Source organism: Microtus oregoni, unplaced genomic scaffold (genome assembly GCF_018167655.1).
Source record: "Microtus oregoni isolate MIOR12 unplaced genomic scaffold, Mior012 000004F_ref0000308, whole genome shotgun sequence".
In the NCBI taxonomy this organism is placed as follows: domain Eukaryota; kingdom Metazoa; phylum Chordata; class Mammalia; order Rodentia; family Cricetidae; genus Microtus; species Microtus oregoni.
This window is the reverse complement of record NW_024543063.1, coordinates 56,932,026-56,952,147: the sequence shown is the minus strand read 5'-3', so window position 1 is coordinate 56,952,147 and position 20,122 is coordinate 56,932,026. Positions and strand designations below refer to the sequence as shown.

The following is a 20,122-nucleotide window of genomic DNA, read 5'->3' as shown; positions in this document are numbered from 1 at the left end:
AGGGTTTCTCTGTCGTTTTGGAGTCTGTCCTGGAGCTAGCTCTTGTAGACCAGGCTGGCCTCGAACTCAGAGACCTGCCTGTTTCTGCCTCCCAAGCACTGGGATTAAACACAACTAAGGACTCATTGATGAGGACTAGTGTGTAAAGACTTAGAACTAATTACCCTGAATATGTGGTCATAGCTTCTACAACAGAGTTGGTAAGAAATTTAAAAGAGTTACTAGAATACTATATCTTAGAGTTTTTTGAGGGCGATGGTAAAGAAAAGAAATCAGGATAAAATAAATGACGAGACCTAGAAGAGGCTGAAAATGAAATCACTCCTCTTGTTGTAGCAAATGGTGTGGTTATGGAGTCGGCCTTTACCTTCCTCCCAAAGGCACTAAACCTGGATAGTTTTTTATAATTTTCAGGGCAGAGTAGTTCAAATCTATTTAAACTTCTCTCAATCACAGGTAAAATAAATCTACTACTATTTTTACAAAATCTTCAGGGCAAACACACTAAAAATCAAAAAAGAAAATACATGGTGGCTTACAACCACCTACAGTTCCAGAAGATCCCATGCCGTCTGACCTCTGAGGGTACCAGTTGTTGTAATAGGAGCAGCGGGGCTGCTTCCCCAGCACCCCGGCTGCCTGCTAGCTTATGCCCGAAATAACAACACACAAACTGTATTCATTTAAACACTGCTTGGCCCATTTCTATCTAGCCTCTTCTCGGCTAAATCTCGCACCTGGACTAGCCCATTTCTTATAATCTGTGTAGCCCACAAGGTGCGCTTACCACGACAATTCTAGCCTAGTCCATCCTGGGTCGGAGCTTCATCGCGTGTGTCTCAGAGAGCAGAGCTATCCCTGCATCTGCCCAGGAGAGGGGAGCAGCTGTCGAATCTGAGCTCACTTCCTCTTCCTCCCAGCATTCTGTTCTGTTTGCTCCTCCCACCTATGTTTTAACTTATGAGGGCCAAACAGTTTCTTTATTGCTTAACCAATGAAATCAACAGATTGATATATGACACTCCCATATCAACCAGTGGTACACAGAAATATGGACATACAAGTGAAACACTCAAAAAAAATAAGTAAATCAAAAAAATTAATAAGTTAAGAATAGATAAAAATTTTCTTAGATAATCTGAAATATGTTTTTTTGTCTAAATGCTAATTTAGCACCTTTTAATGTTAATGTTTGGGCAGTGCAAGGCTAGAACTCGGACCCTCACACGTGCTGGGCAGGTGCTATACCACTGAGCAACGTCTAACATTTTTCTTTATTTCTTCTTTCTTTTGAAAATTATGTTTGTTTTTGAGATGCGGTCTTGCTGTAGAGCCCAAGATGCTCTGCCTCAGCTTCACAAGTCACTGTAGATGTGACCACACACTAACTAGCATCTTTTTAATGGCGACATGATGGAAGCATTCTAAGATGGTGGGGACAAGACAAAGACACTTGTTGCTACTACTTAGATTTATCACATAATCCAGCTCCTCTTCTTGCTCTGTGCATAAGTACCAACCTGTTTGTAGATCCATTTGAAAGTACTTTTTATATTGGCTTGGGAAACAAGCAGAAACCTAAGAATGCAGCCAAGAAGTGTGTCATGCTTCTATAAAGAAAAGCTAGAAGGGCTGGAGCTCTAAAGGGTCCAGGTCCAATTTCCAGCTCCCACATGGAAGCTCATAAACATATGTAACTCTAGTTCCAGGGGATCCAATGCCTTCTTCTGGCCTCTGCAAGTGCCGCACACAGTACATATACACAAAACATTTTTGCTTAATTTTTTTTTATTGAGCTATACATTTTTCTCTGCTTCCCTCCCTTTCTCTCCCCTCCCACACAAAATGTTTTTAAAAACTGAAAATCTAGGGGCTAGAGATGGTTCAATGATTAAGGGCACTGGCTGCTCTTCAGAGGTCCTGAGTTCAATTCCCTACAACCATATAGTGGTTCACAACCATCTGTAATGAGATCTAGTACCCTCTTCGGGCCTTCAGGCAGACATACAGGCAGAACACTGTATGCGCAATAAATGAATGAATGAATCTTTAAAAAAAAAGAAACAAACTGAAAATCTAACTGTGTAATCATGGTGCATGCCTTTAATTCCAGCACTTGGGAAGCAGAACAGGCCGATCTCTGAGTTTGAGGCCAGCCAGGGCTGTTAGACAGAGAAACTCTCGCTTGCCTTGCCCAGTCTTGATATGAGGGTTTTTGCCTAGTCTTATTTTAACTTCTTAGGCCTTGTTCAGTTGATAGCCCTAGGAGACCTGCTTTTTTCGTTTTGGTTTTTGGCTTTTAGTTTTTTTTGGAAGGGAAATGGAGGAGCATTGGTTCTAGGGGAGAGGAAAGATTGGGGAAGGGACTGGGAGGGATGGAGGGAGGGTAAACTGCAGTCAGAATGTACTATATGAGAGAAAAATTAAAATAAACTGAAAATCTAATATATACTAAAAGCATTTATTAGTCATAATTAGTCACATGTTATCATATAATAAGGTCACATCTGTGATGGAAGAAGTAAATATTACTGGGATAAATGACTAACTGATAGGGGATAAATAGCATATATCCCTAAACATACACACACACATAGCACACACAAACATGTGTGTGTTTGTGTAATTTGTACATATAGATTTTCTTGAGAAAGATGAGCTTTTATTTAATCCACAGAGGAGAAAGATGGAGGATCAAAAATAGGAGGGAGATTTAATTTTTATTTATAAATTATCTTCATGTTATTTTCCAAACTATGCATGATTGCATGATATGTACACTTTCTCCAACAGACTTGTTAACATTTCAGACTTAGCCAGCAGGTAGAGTTTGACCTTTTAAAGCATTAATTTAACTGGCATTTGTCTCTTTTCCTTTAGCGACCTGTGCATGGATTGTGCCTTGCAACTGGAGACCTGCCCATTGTGTCGTAAAGAAATAGTGTCTAGAATCAGACAGATTTCTCATATTTCATGACACATGTGAAGAGATACCATGGACATATTTCTACTCGATTCCAACAATGTTGAAATGGAAAGAAAAAAAAACACACGAACATCTCTTACCAGTTGTACACACATTGAAACTTATAGCCATGGCCAGATTTTATGCTAAAATTGGTAGTTTGTCAAAGACAAATTCTCTTAGAATCTAATCCAACTTGCCAGCCCTGAATTTCTTTTGAGGCCTAGGAGGCCGGATGTCAGCAGCTGGGCCTGTGGTACTTCCATGAAAAACAGCAGGTGACAAGGGTCTCCTGAATGCTGAAGCCACGCCGGAATTCATGTTGGGTTCATTTGGTTGTTTACATGAGGTGTTTGCGTCTTAGTCCACAATTTTTATTTTGGGGTGAAGTCATTTTGGAGAAATAATTGACAGCGTGTCTGGGTTAAGCATCATTGATCAGAGAAACCCTGGTGTGTTAAGCATGGATATTGCACTGCAAGACTTGAATCTATAAACGTAGCATCACACAGGTCATTACTTCAAGCAACATGGAGATGCGGAAAGGTGCACAGACTGTAGGAAAAAACAAAACAAACAAGAAAAAAACCCAAATTTGTTTTATATTTTAGTGATCCCAAAGAACATTCTAGTTTTTTTAAACTACAGAAAATTGGTGATATTTTCACATTCATGGTGTTTCTATCCAGTTTCAGTACCCACATTTTGTGAGGAAAAATGTTTTACCAATGCAGGAGGAACTCTTAACCCAATTGCAATGTTAGACTGGAAAAAATTTGGTAGTTAGTGTATCTTTGAGGTACCATCAAATCAGGTTTTTTTTTATTTTTAAAAAATTTTTAATCAGTATTGTTTTTGGAAATCATATACTTTGAAACGCTTGAATTAATAGTCTCTAGAGGACAGTCTGAGAACACATACCCTGTTGTTTAAATAAATACATGTTTTTGAGTAGCAAGTTCAATCATGAATTGTTGACTCTGTCTTCATCAAGTGTTTTTATCCCTCTCAGGGTCTCTGGTGAAGGCCTCAAGAGCTTGCTTTTTTTTTTCTCTGAGAAAATTGGAAGGTAGAATTGTAAATTTTTTAAGACTTATTTCATAATGGTGTACCTCAGCAACTGCCTTTCAATTTATGCCAAGTCCTTACTGAGTTTATACTTGAACAGTAGATGTCTTCTAAGTTTTACGGTGTCTTAAATTCACTGCACATTCTTTTCCTTCCTTTTCCCTCTTTCTTGTTTGTAGTTCATTAAACCTGTCCTACCACGGAGGTGACTGCCTTCCTGGCTGTACTTGCTGGGGTGCTGGATTTTTCCATGTCTCACTGGTCTTCCATAAATCCAAATATATATAAGTATATATACAGATAGAGTTACGTGTCCTCCTTCAGCTTGTGGTGAATGCAGTAATTTGCATTGAAGAATAAAGTATCTGTTGCATTTTTTACTCTAACACGTCCCAGCTCTCATTGGTGTCTTCTCCTAAAGCTCCTACTCTCAGGGTAGGAGAGAACCAAGTGTAAGAACTAAGGAAGAAAGTCAGACCTGTGATACCAGCACTCACAAGGCTGAGACTGGAAGATTCACATGAGTTTGCAGGCAGCCCAGACTGCTCCACAGTGAGTTCCAGTTAGGGCTGGATAGCACTGGATCATTAGGTCAGGGGTAGAATACTGCTTGGCACGTGTTCCTTCCCTGGAACCTCAAAGGAAAAGAAAACTAAGAATTAAGTTTAGCCAGGCATGGTGCATGCCTTTTGTTCCAGCACCTGGGAGGCAGAGACAGACCAGTCTAGGAGTTCCAGGCCAGCCAGGACTACATAGTAAGGTCTTGTTAATTACATATCCATCAGGTAGCTCTTCATTGATAGGCTTCAATAGGTGCTGGCACTGTGCCTGTGTGGCTTCTCAGATATCCACTTATGGGGCAGCAGCAGGAAGAAGCAGTGTAATTTCTGTGTACTGTGATGATTTTATAGTGCCATGAAGGATAAGAATATGCTACCCAGAAGTACGTAATTATGGGGAGAATGCGGCAGAACAACTTTAGATATTTGGGTAACATGGATAAGGGAAGTTGTCAGAAGAAAACTAAGGGAGACATAAGGATGTAGCCAGGCAGCGGGATGAGGACAGACTTCTAGGAGTAGGTATCTAAGTGGGCATAGCACTGTGTAAAGGTCCTCACTAAGAAGGAAAGCTGGTGCAGGGGAGATAGGACGTGGTGGGAATAGTGTGCTCTGCCACAGGATGCATGAAGCCCATGGTAAGGAGTTTATATTTCCTCCTAAATACAACAAAAAGGCAATTGTTTATTAAGCTTGGAAGTGCCTGGATAGTGTTTTTAGAGAATGGTTCTGCCCTCTGCTTGGGAATAGAAGAGTAAGTGGGGCGGAGCTAGGGGAGCAGAAAATCTAATACAACAGGGGCTAAGGGATTGCGGAACCTGCCAGCTTTCTAGAAGTTTCCCCTTGAACTTTGTTCCTAAGGTGGCCTGCTTTTCCAATTTTTAACTATGAGACTATAGAACAGAAGAGCTTCAGTAGGGAATTGATTAACCATTTGGAGTAGAAGCACATTTATCGTGGAGTCACTTTTAAAAGATACATACTGCATATAGAAGAGAAAGAAATGGATTGGTAAGCCACATGCAGACTCAGTCATTAAGTCAGAGGGAGAAAAGAACTTGTTAGGGCATTTCCACAGTGATTCATTGGGGGAAATCTAGAGTTTCAGCCAGAAAAAAAATAGTGAATTGCCATCTTCTTTTGAATGATGTAAAACAGGAAAATATCATGGTGCCATTTGCAGAGTTCCAGAAATAATGATTGTGCCACAGAAACTGAAACCATGTTGGTCAGCAATAGAAAATGATTTTTATGATTTGAACTATCTTTAATATGTATCCTTGAAAACAAACCAGCTTTTTCCAGTGTTGTCCACTCTTTTATCTTGTGCTACTTAGTCACTTAGGAAATATATGTGTAATTTTTTAATAAATATATGTATTTATTAAAATATATATAAATGCTTTTGGGGCAGGATCTCACTGTGTACCTTCCACTGGTCTGGCCTAGGACCAGCTGTGTAGACCAGTCTGGCATGGAACTCAGAGATCCTGCTGCCTCTGCTTCCCAGTGCTGGAATTAACAGTCTTGTGCCACCCCCCTGGACAGGAATAGTTTTTTTGTGTGTATGTTTTTTGTTGGGTTTGGTTGTTTGTTTGTTTTGTTTTTTTTTTTTTGACAGGGTATATTACCATGTAGCTTTGGATGTTCTAGAACTCACTATGTAGACCAGACTGACCTCAAGCTTAGAGATCTGCCTGCCTCTGCCTCCCAGGTGCTGGGACTAAAGGTGTGTGCCACTACGCCCAACAGAAATAGTTTTAATGTAGCTAGTTATGGTGGCTGATACCTTTAATGCCAGCATTTTACGGGCAGGTGGTTTGCTAGGAATTTGAAGATAGCCTAGTTTACATTGTGAGTTCCAGGTCAGCCTGGGCTATAGAGTAAGAGCCCATGGCTATACAAGAGGACTCAGGTTTGACTTGCGTGGTATTGGTGTCTCACAACCATCTGTAACTCCACTTCCAAGCGATCCAACACCTTCTGGCATCAGCCAACAGGCATGCATGTGGTGCAAAGACATATATGCAAGCAAAATATTCATACACGTAGAATAAATGTTTGAAAGGGTTTTTGTTTTGTTTTCTTTTGACATTTTTTCCTAATGAAAAAGTGCTGGTAAGATGATCATTCAGCAGGCAAAGGCACTTGGCACCAAACTAATGACCTGAGTTTGATCCCTGGCCTCCATATTGTAGAAGGAGAGAACCAACTCCTGCAAGTTGTCCTGACCTCATGCACTGTGCACTGCCATGTGTATGCATACATATACAAATAAAATGTATTATTTTTTTCAAATTAAAAGAAAACATGTATTTTTGTTTTCTGTTTTTTGTTTTAGACAAAGTCTCACTATGTAACCCTGACAGACCTTGAACTCAAAGAGGTCCCAGCTTTTTTTTTTAAAGAAGAGGATGTCAAATCTCAGAGCTAAAGTGAAATGCAGTGAACAGAACTGCCTAGTACGGGTGCTGGAGACTGAACTCTGGAAGAGCATGAGGTACTCAACCTATGAGTCATCTATCGAGCCTGAAAGACTTTATTTTATGCCAGGAGATATCGATGCATGTCTTTTATCCCAACACTTGGAAGGCAGAGGCCGGTGGATCTCTGAGTTCAAAGCCAGCCTGGTCTACAGAGGGAGTTACAGAACAGCCAGGGCTGCACAAAGAAACCACCGAGTGTTTTGCTCAAAGCTTTTGCTTCCTTGAAATATTTGTGGGGGGGGGGGGCTGTTTGTTGTTGTGTTGTTTTTGTTTTTTGACAGATCTCTTATAGTCCTGGCTGGTCTAGAACTTCCTGTATAGATCAAACAGAGGCCTGCCTGCCTCCGCCTCCCAAGTGATGGAATTAGTGATATGCTTCCCCATGCCCAACAGGAACACTTGCTCTACAGCCAAATTGCTGTTGTATGAGAAAACCCAAACATCTCCAGAAAGCCTACCTGCTCACCGCCCAACTCCTATCCATGGCCCACCACTAGGTTGCTCCCTACCTGAGCTCTCTGAGAGGCTTCTCAGACTCCACTGCGACCCTACCAGATGACTCCAAATGGAACAAAGGCGAGTTGTCCTTGCCAAGCCTTCCCAAAACACAGATTAATGAGTGAAATATTTGTTTTGGTCCACTAGGTTTCTTGGGGAGGAGGGGTTGTAAGTAGCAATAGGTAACTAGCAGGGGCAAAATTCCATTCCTTTCCTGTTTTGTTTCATAAAACAGCAGGTCAGTTCATGTAGCACAGAAGGAAGTGGAATATAGAGAAAGTGTGTAATAAAATCTTAGAGAGTTTGCTCTGAACTGTCTGACCAGTGCTTGACCGTATCGAGACTTTTTCTGTTCCACCAGCCAGCTCCCAAATAATGACAGAGGCTTATTATGAAAGCTCGGCCTTAGCTTAGGTTTGTCCCACTAACATAAATTAACCCATTTATATTAAGTACATTTTGCGTCATGACTTTTTAACCTTATTTCTGTACTACCCGTCCTGCTTCCTCCTCCTGTCTCATCTCTGAAGCGCCTAGATTCCTTCTCCTCTTTCTCTCTCTGCCCAGAAATCCCACCTAGTCCTCCTGCCTAGCTATTGGCCATTCAGCTCTTTATTAAACCAGTCACAACAATATATTTCACACAGTCTACAAATATCCCACAACAGCTTGATGGAACATCATTTTTTGATGTTTGTCATCCTAAATATGCTTTTCAGAGCTGTGACAAATACCCACCAAAACTAATTTGGGGAAAGAGAGGGTTTGTTGTAGTCCATCATTGAGAGGAATTGGGACAGGAACTCTGCAGGATCCCAAAGGCAGGAACTGAAGTAGAGACAAAGGCCGCATATGGTTTGTTCTCCATAGCTTGCTCAGCTTCCTTATATAGCCCACACCTGCCCAAAGGTGGCACCACCCGCAGGGAACTGGGCCCCATTAAGTCAAGAAAATTATCCACAAGCAAAGTCGGGGCTGTAATGGCACACACCTTTAATCCCAGCACTTGGGAACCAGAGGCAGGCAGATCACTGAGTTCAAGGCCAGCCTGGTGTACAGAATGAGTTCCAGGACAACCAGGACTACACATGGAAACCCTGTCTCTCTCTCTCTCTCTCTCTCTCTATATATATATATATATATATATATATATGTAATAAATAAAAATGCAATGGCAGTTCCCGTCTTCCCAGGAGACTCAGATCAATTTGACAGAAGCCAACCAGCAAGCACATTTGTCTTCACCTGTTGCTAACCAGAGTACTCTGGAGACTGAACTCACAGTGTGTTTGAAGTCTTGATTCCAGATGCTGTAAGATCCGTAGACACCTGTTTTGTATTCAAAAATGTCTACTGATTAATTCAGTTTAGCCATGTGACCCTCAGTTCATTCCCTAAGTTTTCTAGTTATATACTACACTTTTGGCTAAAAGGTATTAGACCACCAAAGAGAAACTTAGTGAGTCACTAAGATAAATCCATTCTAACCAGGGCATGGTGGCGCACACTATTAAATCTGAGTGAGGAGGATCTCATCAGTTTGAGGCCATCCTGATCTACATAGTGAGCGCCTGGCTAACCCAGGCTACATATTGAGATCCTGTCTCAAAAATAATAGTAATATGGAGTTCCAGTAAAGCCACTTTCACCATATGAAAGTTTTTGAGAGGACTTTTCCCAGAGCAAAGTTATGTAATTCCCGATTACTTCAAGTTGTTGTCAACTTTTTTTGTACTGCATAATTATCCAAGAAACCATTTAATGTCTAATAATTTGTTGTTTCTCGTTTTCTTGTGTTTATTGAGACAGAAGTCTCACTAGGTAAGCGGGCAGCAAACTGTAGCTGAAGCAGGTCTTGAATGTTTTGAACCTCTTGACTCCACCTTCCAAATGCTGGGACTACATACTCATGCACGCCCTGCTCTTGCTTTTGATTTGAAGATTACAAGTTAAATTACATCTACTTAATGCCATAGAATCTTCCATGTTTCCAAGAAGTAACTTTCGGATAAATCAGACGTCTGTATTATCTAGGACAAAATATGAGCGACTGACTTTCGAGCAATTTTTTGTTTTGTTTTTCGAGACAGGAACTCACTCTGTAGACTAGACTGGCCTAGAACTCAGAGATCCACCCGCCTCTGCCTCCCGAGTGCTGGCATTAAAGGTGTGCGCCACCACCGCCCGGCCAACTACATAATCTTTACTACCCCTAAATTACAAGTGAAGAAATTGAGGCTCTTGGCTCCCACTGCTTCATCTGCAAGCCTGGAACTGCAAGCGTTGTCACACAGAGCGCCACCATTTTGCAGACCTCTGCTTGAGTCCCGAGAACCTGAGGCTATGATTGGCTGCTGGAGCCGCGGGGGTAACCATGGTGACAGGAGGCGGGGCTGCGGCGGACCGCGGGCCCTAACAGACTGTAGCGGGGGTGTCCCCGCGAGAGGCCGGCGGGCGCGGGGCCCAGCCGGGAGCCTCAGCCCTGGCCTCTCGCGATCGCCGGGCGGGGCGCGGGCGCGGCCTCCTGCGGGGCCTTGATGCGGTTGAGGCGGCGCGGGCCAGAGCGGAGCCGGGCCCTGCGGCGGGCACGGTAGGAGGCTGCGGCGGGGCCGCAGGCCCGGGCCGGTGACAGGGGCGCCCCGACGATGGACGCCATCGAAGAAGAGAGCTTCGCGCTGTCCTTGTGAGTGACGCCTGCTGGGTCGGGCGCGGGCCAGGCGGGCCGGGCAGGCCGGGGCCGGGGCTCCGCTCCAGCGGGGCGTTTCCCCACCCGCGGCCTCCGCGGGGCTGTGTCACCGTTTACCAGCGCTTCCATCACAATCCTCTGGCCTCAATCTTGGCCGTCAGTAAAACCTAGAGGGCTTGAGCTGCCCAGAGCTGGCGGCGGCCTTACCGCCGTCTCAGGCCACTCGTGATCCAATTACCCTCTGGGCCCGTGCTCCTCCGGTGGTCACCCTCACCAGCAGATACACCTGTCTGGCGTTAAGAGCCAGTATGCGGTGAGTAGATCCCGCGGGTAATACATGCAGAAGTCAGAGGATGTGCCACGCCAGCCTCAGCTCCCCACATCCATATTGTTTGCTGCTTTTGTGATCGCCTTACCTAGGGTTCGGGCACGGATGTTTTTCTGTATTTAGAATTTCTAGACTAGACAGTAATCCTTGACTGCTGAAATTGAGTGCCGTGAGGTTCATCTTGCGATTCTTTTTATGCACGTTGGAAATTTTACATTATAAACGCTTTGTTGTTGTGATTGCCTAGTATGCTCAAGCAAGGCCTTGGGTTCAATCCCCACAGAAAACATAAATTCAACTTCAAAAATAATTATTTGGTCCGGCACCTATTCCTCATGTGTTTTTCAGCTCCTCCGCCTCTGATGCAGAATTTGATGCTGTAGTTGGGTGTTTGGAAGACATTATTATGGGTAAGTTTCTACACCACTAAGCGATCCCTCTAGTCCCTTAATTCTTATGTAGATAGACCCTTGCTTTAGAACAATATTTTAAATGTATTCGTTTATGGTGATTGGGTGTGTGTGTGGGGGGGGGGGTGTTCCTAGGCCACTGCGCACAAGTGGCGGTCAGAGGACAACTTTGTAGAGTTGATTCTCTCCTTCCGCCTTGATGTGGGTTTTGAGGGTTGAAGTCGGGTTGTCAGGCTTGTCTAGCAGTGCCCTTAGCCCCTGAACCACCTCAACAGCCCAAACCTTTGCTTATAAGAGCATGCAAAGAAATACATTTGAGGAGTTAATTTTTAAAACACAGAACATCCAGGTACACCAAAATTTTAACACAGCACAACATAATAGTAAGCTAGCCATACTAAGACTTGTTGTCTTAATGGGCCTCAGTCAACAGTTTGTGTGTAGCAGGGTAAAGGTTGTGATATGGGCCTCAGTCATCTATGTAGCAGACTGGGAGCTGGGTCTCTGCACCCCGCTCCAGGGCCTAGTGAGTTTAGCTGGTCTGAGAAGGGACAGGAGGTGGATGGCCCACCATCTGTTGTAGAGGGGTGGATGTGGTCCCCAAGCCTTGTGTGCTGGAGGTTGGTACCCAGTATGGTAGGTGATGGGAGCACTAAGAGTTGGGGCCTGGTAGGAGGTGGGTGGACATGCTTGCTGCCATGGCCTAGATCTTGTGGGACCTTGGTCAGTTCTCCATAGGAGGTTGTTATGGAAGAGTAAGCCCAGCCCCTTCCAGCTTTCAGGCTTCCTGTCTTTCTGTGTGAACTTTGTGGTGTCATCAGCCAGAGCTGGTGGCATGCTATGGGGACTTTCAGCCTCTAGACCTGTGGGCTAAATAAATATCCTTTCCTTATCAAAAACAATTGTCTTAGAAACAAGTAGGGTCAGCGGGTAGAGACTCTCACCAGCAGGCCTGACAATGCTAGTTCAATCCCCGGGATCTACAAAATAGAACTGGCTCCCAAAGGCTGTCTTCAGACATCCACACACAGGCTGTAGCAGGCACGTGCCTATGCGCAAACTAAATAAATAGAAATATAGTTAAAATTAAGAAAGCCGAAACCTGGGATATGACACGCCTCTATAATCTCAGCACAGGCAGGCAGAGGCAAGAGGTTTGGGGGAGTTCAGGTCCTGGCTTTCTCCAGTAACGGCCATTGATTGATTCAAGGCCTCAGAGGAGACAAATTCAGAAGATCAGTCACCTGGTAGGTAGGACAGAGCTCTTGGCAAGACTTCAGATAATACTGGCTGACTTTATCTTACATATGCAACAAGAGCGATTTTGAGTCATTTTGAGCTTTAACATTTCCTTCCTTCCTTTCTTTTTTTTTTTTTTTTTTTTTTTTTGAGACAGTGTTTTTCTGTGGCTTTGGAGTCTGTCCTAGAACTTGCTCTTGTAGACCAGGCTGGCCTCGAACTCACAGAGATCCTTCTGCCTCTGCTCCCGAGTGCTGGGATTAAAGGTGTGCGCCACCACTGCCCGGCGAGCTTTAACATTTTCATGCAGAACAGAACATAACTCATAACCCTATGCAACACTTGACCAAGCAAAAACAAGGTGTCAAATCTCCTTGGATCACTTTATTTTCTTTTTTAGTTGCTATTGCCTTTAGTTTTCGTTGTTATTGTTGTTGTTTTTGAGACAGGATTTCTCTGTGTAGCCCTGACTGTTCTTGAACTAACTCCGTAGACTAGGCTAGCCTTCAACTCAGAGATCCATCTACCTGGGATTTAAAGGTATGAGCCACTACAGATGACTTGGATCCCTCTGTTTTCTTGATGTGTTTTTTGTTTGGTTCTGTGTTGAGAGCGTTGTTTTTAGGGTCTCATGTGCAGGCCAGCCTTGCTCTTCCCTCCTCCTGCCTTCCTGGTGCTAGGGTTGCAGGCAGGAGCCAATGCACCCTCCTATTTCCTATTTCCTTGCACTCTTGGTTCCTATTTCTGGATACCTTTAGGCATATGTCTATTCTACTAAGTAACCAGAAAGTAGTAATAAATCCAAAACTGAAGAAAACTAGGAAGGAACTAAGTTGGACAAAGTTTTCATAGTTTATCATTTTTCCCACAATTAAGAGAAGACCCTGTTGTCTGAATTTTGGTGTGTGTCTTAACCCAGATTAGTCTGGAAAACCAGTAACAACACTTTTGAACCTTCACATCCCATGTCTCAGCAGAAACAAACTCCCGAGGAGTTTTGAGTTGTTTTGCCCACCGTGGATATCCTCCTATTGTGGAGAAATGGGCTTCTTTAGGTCTGGGTCACTTTTGAAGGTTTCCCTGTTATAGAAAGGCTAATCAGTTCCATTGTCAGAATCCCTACACTCTGACCTCAAGTGTTTGCTGTAAATCTGTACCTGGACTCTCCTGAATTCCACCCCGTGAGCCCCTGTGACAGACAGACAGTTGAGGAGATTAGGGTCTGCAGAAATAAGGCTACTTATCTAAGGTCACACAGAGTTTACTGCTGAGGTAGGGTTTGACCCAAGTAGTGGCCTCTTGCAGGCCCCAGCCTTTAACCCACTGTATGGTCTTCACTACTTCTTCTAAAATGATAGTAAAATGGGAGAAGGGGAGCAGCAAAATGGCTTTCAAGCCTACAGTCCAGGTTCAGTCTGAGGAGAGTCAACACCCAATCTCTAGGTGGGTGTCATGGCACATGCCATCAATTCCAGTACTCAGGAGGCAGGGCAAGTGGATTGTTGTGAGTTCCAGGCCAGTCAGGGTTACTCAGTGAGACCCTGTTTCAAAATAAATATGTAGCTTAAATTTTTTTTAAAAAAAAAAAATTTAGGGCTGGAGAGAGGGCTCAGAGGTTAGGAGCACTAGCTGCATTTCCAGAGGTCCTGAGTTCAATTCCCAGCAACCACATGGTGGCTCACAACCATCTATAATGAGATCTGGTGCCCTCTTCTGACATGAAAGCAGAACATTGTATATATAATAAATGAATAAATCTTTTAAATAAAATAAAAATTTTAAAAAATGAGGGCCAATGAGATGGCAACACTTGCTGCCAAGCCTGATGACCTGAGTTCAATTCCCAAGACTAGTGGTGGGCAGTAGAAGGGAAGAGCCTTCTCCTACAGGTTTTTCTCTGACCTCCTCCCTTACACCATGAAATGCCTATGCACATGCACACATAAAAATAAATAAATAAAAATGTCACTTAATAGTAAAAAATTTAAATAGGAGAGATGGAGCTTCTTGTCATTAAAGTCTCCCAATTTGAGAACTGACCTTTGGTGTTCACAATAAATTTATGTGTGAAAGAGAGTTCTTGGTGAGCATTTAGTGTGAGGGGCATTCACAAGTTATTCTGTTTGGATATATTAGGGCATATACCTCTTTTTTATTTTTTAAAATAATTTATTTTTGTTTATGTATATGAGTGTTCTGTCTTTATAGTCCTCTGCTCAACAGAGGAGGGCATTGGACCCCATTATAGATGGTTGTAAGCCACCATGTGGTTGCTGGGAATTGAATTCAGGACCTCTGGAAGAAGTTAAGAGGTTAAGAGACATTCTTCCTAACTACTGAGCCATCTCTCCAGCACGGTTTTTTTGTTTTGTTTTGATTTTGTTTTTTGTTTCTCTAGACAGGGTTTGTGTAGTCGTGGCTACCCTGGAACTCGCTCTGTAGACTAGGCTGGCTTAGAACTCAGAGATTTGCCTGCCTCTGCCACCCAAGTGCTGGGATTAAAGGTGTGTGCCAATACTGCCCAGCTTTGATTGTGGATAATTTTCTTGATTTGTGACCTCAGCACCCAGAGACAGGAGGATGGCTACAAATTCAAGACCAGCCTGTCTACAAAGTGAATTCCAGGCCAGCCAAGAATATATATCTGTGGAGCCCTTATCTCAGAAAGCTAAAAAAATAAAATATTGAAAAGCAATGTGAGCACACTTACAAGCCAGCAAATTGCATATTTTGAAAAGGTTGAAGTTTTAAATTTTAGGTATACCTTATTAAATTTTTAATTAGATTTTGTATTTATTATTTTATTATTTATTTCTGAGTGTTTCGCTTGAATGGATGTGTGTCTGATGCCTGTGGGGGGCAGACAAGGGCAGCAGACCTCTTGGGACCCGAGTTTGGCTGTGAGCTGCAATGCGGCTGCTGGAAAAGCAGCTGTAGCCTTGTACCTCATTACAAAGAATGAACTTCCCTGTGTCAGATGACGAGTTCCAGTTACTGCAGAGGAACTTCATGGACAAGTACTACCAGGAGTTTGAAGACACAGAAGAGAATAAACTCACCTATACCCCCATTTTTAATGAATATGTAAGTAGATCTGTCTCTCCTACCAGAAGATTAGAGCTTCTTTAAAATTTGAACTTATATCCATTATGTATAATTAATATATATCTTCAAGAAGCTTGAATTAGTATCAAAAGGTGTTATAAAGCTTGGTGGAACATGTAAATCAGCACTAAGGAGGCTGAGACAGGAGGATGGCTGCAAGCTATAAGCCTGCCTGGGCTACCTAGTGAATTTTAAGTCAGCTTAGATTGTTTAGCAAGATTATTTCTTTAAAAAAAAAAAAAAGTTGGAATTGGTTTACTTTTTACATATGCCAACACTGCCAAGAGCAGTGCTGATTACATCCGGATTAGATCATTTCCTTTTGCCAGATCTTGGAGCTATTTTCTAAAAGGCACTCATGAAGTATTTGATGAGCTTGCAACTTCTTGACTAAAACAAATTTGACTTTACCATAATCTTGTCTCCAGTTGGGATACTTTGCATTTGTGTGCTGTGAAAAATAAGCCAGCAAGAGGTGGAGAACTGATTCCATAGAAATTGTCCTTTGATGTCCACATGCACATTGTAGCACATGCATGCCCCCTCACACATACATCATACACCCAGTAATGATAAATTAAATTAAAAAAACACGGGGCTGGACAGATGGCTTCCAGAGGACTGCAAATTGATTCCAACAGCTCATCCAGTGGCTAACAACTACCTATAACTCTAGTTCTAGAAGATCCGACACCTTCCTCTGGCTTCTGCAGCCGTTTGCACTGATATCAAATATGCAGTCACATCACACACGTACGCACACACGCTCACATGCACACATGATCTCAAGTGATGACTGCCAAGGACAGATCTAGGCTCTGCAAAGTTTCCCTTCTTCCCAGAGGGCCCACAAATTGCTGTTTCCACCGTTGCAGATTTCCCTGGTAGAGAAGTACATTGAAGAGCAGCTGCTGGAGCGTATCCCAGGCTTCAACATGGCGGCTTTCACAACCACACTGCAGTGAGTTGAGCTCGTCTCTGATTCTGTGCTCCCCCTCTTCCTCCTGAGACTGAAGAAAACCCACTCTCCTTTTCTTCACTGAGATTTCTGGGTGGCTGGGCCCTGAGTGGGAGGCCCTCTACGCCTTTGCAAGGCATTAGATTAATTTATTCACTTTTGAAATTATGTGTATGTGTGTGAGCCTGCATGAGTTTATGTGCACCATGTGTGTGCAGGAGCATACAGAAGCCAGAAGAGGGTTTTAGATCCTCTAGAGCTGGAAATTCAGGCAATTGTGAGTGACCACATGCATCACAGGAATAATCCTGGGTCCTCTGCAAGAGCATCAAGTGCTGTTAACCACTGAGCCATCTCTCCTGCCCCTACTATATCTATCTATCTATCTATCTATCTATCATCTATCTATCTATCTATCTATCTATCTATCTATCTATCTAGGGTTTTTGTTTATTTGCTTTGAGACAGGGTCTTTTATAGCCAAGGCTGATTACAAGCCTCATCCTTCTGCCTCCGCCCAGGTGCTGACAGGCATGCCCCACTGTGCCTGACTTGTGTACCTTGAAAGGAATCTGTCTTCCTGTTGATTCACAAAGCCAACCCTCTGTCCTTTTCAGACACCATAAGGATGAAGTGGCTGGTGACATCTTTGACATGCTGCTCACATTCACGGACTTTCTGGCTTTCAAGGAGATGTTCCTGTACTACAGAGCGGTAAGTTATGAGTGCTCCCCTACTTAGCCTCAGCAAGCCACACAGAGATCAAGAGGTAGAGCTGCAGACAGCCTGCCCTGTGCCTTCTATCTTTTGTCCCCTGCTTAAAATGGCTAGTATTAGTTTGTTCATTAGCTTTTGAGGAATAAATAGAAGCTGCTGCTCCGTGCCAGCCAGGACCTCTCTATGTCTTCATGAAACTCAGTGTTCCCAACAAAGAGTAAATCTCATTCTGTCACTTTACTGTGCAGACTCCTTTAAATAAGAAAAAAACAGTTTCAAGCAATAAGCAGCTGCCATACTTGCTTGTGTGTGTACTGAGACAGAGTCTTGCTGTATAGCCTGGAATTTGCTATGTAGACCAAGCCGGCCAAACTCAGAGATCCTCCTGCCTCAAGTCTCCTGAGTACTAGAATTAAATTAAAGGCATGACGCTATGCCCATTCCCACTTAGTCTTTTATTTCTTTTTTAAAACAGGGTTTCTGTGTATTCCTGGTTGTCCTAGAACTCACTCTGTAGACCAGGCTGACCTTGACCTCAGAGATCCACCTCCCTCTACCTCCCAAATGCTGGAATTAAAGGTGTGCACCACCACTACCCAGCTAGTCAATGATTTATAAACTTTATTATTTTTTTTAAATATTTATTTATTTATTATGTATACAATATTCTGTCTGTGTGTATGACCGCAGGCCAGAAGAGGGCACCAGACCCCATTACAGATGGTTGTGAGCCACCATGTGGTTGCTGGGAATTGAACTCAGGACCTTTGGAAGAGCAGGCAAATGCTCTTAACCTCTGAGCCATCTCTCCAGCCCCACTTTATTATTTTTTTATGTATATAAGTGTCTGCCTGTATGTATGTCAGTGCACCACATGTATACCTGGTGCCCATGGAAATCAGAAGATGGGGTAGGATCCCTGGGACTGGAGTTATAGACAGTTATGTGCTAAGATGGTGGGAATCAAATCCAGGTCCTCTGGAAGAGCAGCCAGTGCTTTTTACCACCAAACCATATCTCCAGCCCCAAGAAAGTCTCCCTCCCCTTCCCCGCAGCATATCTAAGGCCATAATTAAGAAAAACTGGAAATAACCTGTTGCCTTGTCCCTCCCTGTGTGTTCCTTGAGAGCTCACACACCTACCCTGCTGTCCTTACTTCCTAACCATGGTGACTCCTGGGTTAGGAAAGCTCTTTCCATTGCTGACACCTTGAAGTTCTCTGCTTCTGCCTGTAGGAAAAGGAAGGCCGAGGACTGGACTTAAGCAGTGGCTTGGTCGTGACTTCTCTGTGCAAGTCGTCTTTTACAGCAGCTTCCCAGAACAACCTGCGGCACTAGGTTCCACCTGCAGACCAGCTCAGAAATGGAAAGACCAACTGTGCCACAGCCCTTCATTCCTATGAAGTATTGAGTCCTGGAAAACATGACTGACCCTCCTAGCCGTTGTCCAGAAACAACTTGTAGTCAGTAACCTCGTGTTCATCCTCCTGTCCCAATGCAGGCCCCTCCAGGGCCTTCGCCAGCAATGCAGTAGTGTAGTGTGTCAGCAGTGTGGACAACACACCATCGTGAGCCCTTCATCCCAGCAGGCTTTACACGAGTCCTTGTGCACCCACAACTATTTTTACATGGATCATTCTGTCCTCATTGTCAGTGGGGTTTTCGTTTGGGAGTGTTTATCTAGGGAGTTACTGGGGCCAGCTGCCTGTCTGGGCTTCTGAATCTCCTGTGATCACAGCTTGAGCGGCTGCAGGAATCGACTAAGAGAGATGTCCTCTACCCACAAGTGAAAAGGAGCTCCCCATCTTACATTAGCAGTCCTTTGAGCAGCAAATGCTGCTGCTCTTGCTGTAGTCCTATTGTTTCTTTTAAGTCTCTAAGCATTATTTTCAAGAAACATATTTTTATAGATGAAAACTCAGGCTAACCTAGTGAGTATGATCTTGGAATGCCCAAGATCAACCACTTAAAAGATCAAAGTATTATATGCTGTGTGCTTTTTAGTTGTGAGTGCAAATCTGCTTTCTGATTAGTGCCCTTCTTGGGCACCATTGCAAGCAGCCTGTATGCTAGAAATAGGTTGCAGCTGTCAGGACAGCATGCTAAGTGTGCCCATGCATGCTTGTCTGCAGTCCCATCACAACAGTGTGCTTGCGCATGCTTGTCTGCAGTCCCGTCACGACAGTGTGCTAAATATTTGTGCATGCTTGTCTGCAGTCCCTTCATGACAGTGTGGTAGTTGTGCTTGCGCATGCTTGTCTGCAGTCCCGTCACGACAGTGTGCTAAGTGTGCTTGCGCATGCTTGCCTGCAGTCCACTGTGTATGCCAATGAGCTGGTTTTCTGTTGGGAGAGTAGGGACTCTGCAATTTGTTCCCAACAATCTTTCCTGCCAAGTTAATGCTCCCCTGATCCAGCTCAGCCTGGGGGGAGAGGCAGTGCAGTAGACAGTTTTTGTGGTCACCTGTCATCTTTGGTTTACTGTCACCAACCAGAAAACGTGTGTCACATCTCTAGAAAGAAGAAAACAGTTTGATTCCTAATGTATGCTTTTGGCTTTAACTTTTATAGTAAAAATAAGAATCCACACTGACTTTCCATGTGACCATTCTGACTTTACAGGATGTAAACCAAGCGCTGTGTTTTTTCTGTAGCAATGTGTGACTTAGTGCTTTTGTAAAACGAGTAAAATTTGAGGTGTTTGGCAAGAGTAATCATTCTACGTGCATTGTCCACTTTAATGTAACTACTGTCTTCCGGTTATTGTTGCTTTGGTCTTCTGACATCAAAGGCCCTTGTGGAGCCAGCTCTGTAAATGTCACCATGTCTCAGGCTAGCTTTCCCTTCCTGTTTCTTTTGGGAGCAGAAGTGCTCACCGCAGGCAGCGTGCTGAAAGCACTTGCTAAGGTTTGTTGGCCAGCCTGCCTGGTTGAAAAAAGCAATTGAACAAATAGGCAAATTACTGAAGGTCTCGGTGGTTAAGAGCACTTGCTGTTCTTACAGAGGACCCTGGTTTGTTCCACATGGCAGCTCACACTAAGTCCAGATTGAGGTAATCCAATGACCTCTTCTGGCCTCCTCAGGCACCCATATGGTACATATAC

The 20,122-nt window shown here is 43.6% G+C and overlaps 2 protein-coding genes across 6 annotated transcripts in view; both read left to right on the top strand.

The window, feature by feature from the left end:
- Rspry1 (ring finger and SPRY domain containing 1) overlaps positions 1 to 4,419 on the top strand; it is a 50,543-nt gene extending 46,124 nt beyond the window's left edge. For all 4 annotated transcript variants that reach the window (XM_041650189.1, XM_041650188.1, XM_041650190.1 and 1 more), the window contains exon 15: positions 2,881 to 4,419. In XM_041650189.1, the coding sequence (XP_041506123.1) occupies positions 2,881 to 2,977 (97 nt within the window). In that variant the 3' untranslated portion in view covers positions 2,978 to 4,419. The remainder of the gene's footprint in view (positions 1 to 2,880) is intronic.
- A 5,554-nt stretch (positions 4,420 to 9,973) lies between these two features.
- On the top strand, positions 9,974 to 19,732 carry LOC121446950 (ADP ribosylation factor like GTPase 2 binding protein). Of its 2 annotated transcripts, none has more exons than XM_041649853.1 (6): positions 9,974 to 10,260; positions 10,940 to 11,001; positions 15,218 to 15,324; positions 16,221 to 16,306; positions 16,921 to 17,017; positions 18,256 to 19,732. In XM_041649853.1, the coding sequence occupies exons 1-6, from the start codon at positions 10,223 to 10,225 to the stop codon at positions 18,355 to 18,357; spliced, it is 492 nt and encodes a 163-aa protein (XP_041505787.1). In that variant the 5' UTR covers positions 9,974 to 10,222; the 3' UTR covers positions 18,358 to 19,732. The 2 variants fall into 2 exon arrangements, with proteins under 2 accessions (XP_041505787.1, XP_041505788.1); XM_041649854.1 differs by lacking the exon at positions 9,974 to 10,260 and adding an exon at positions 10,342 to 10,576.
- Positions 19,733 to 20,122: the final 390 nt, after the last annotated feature.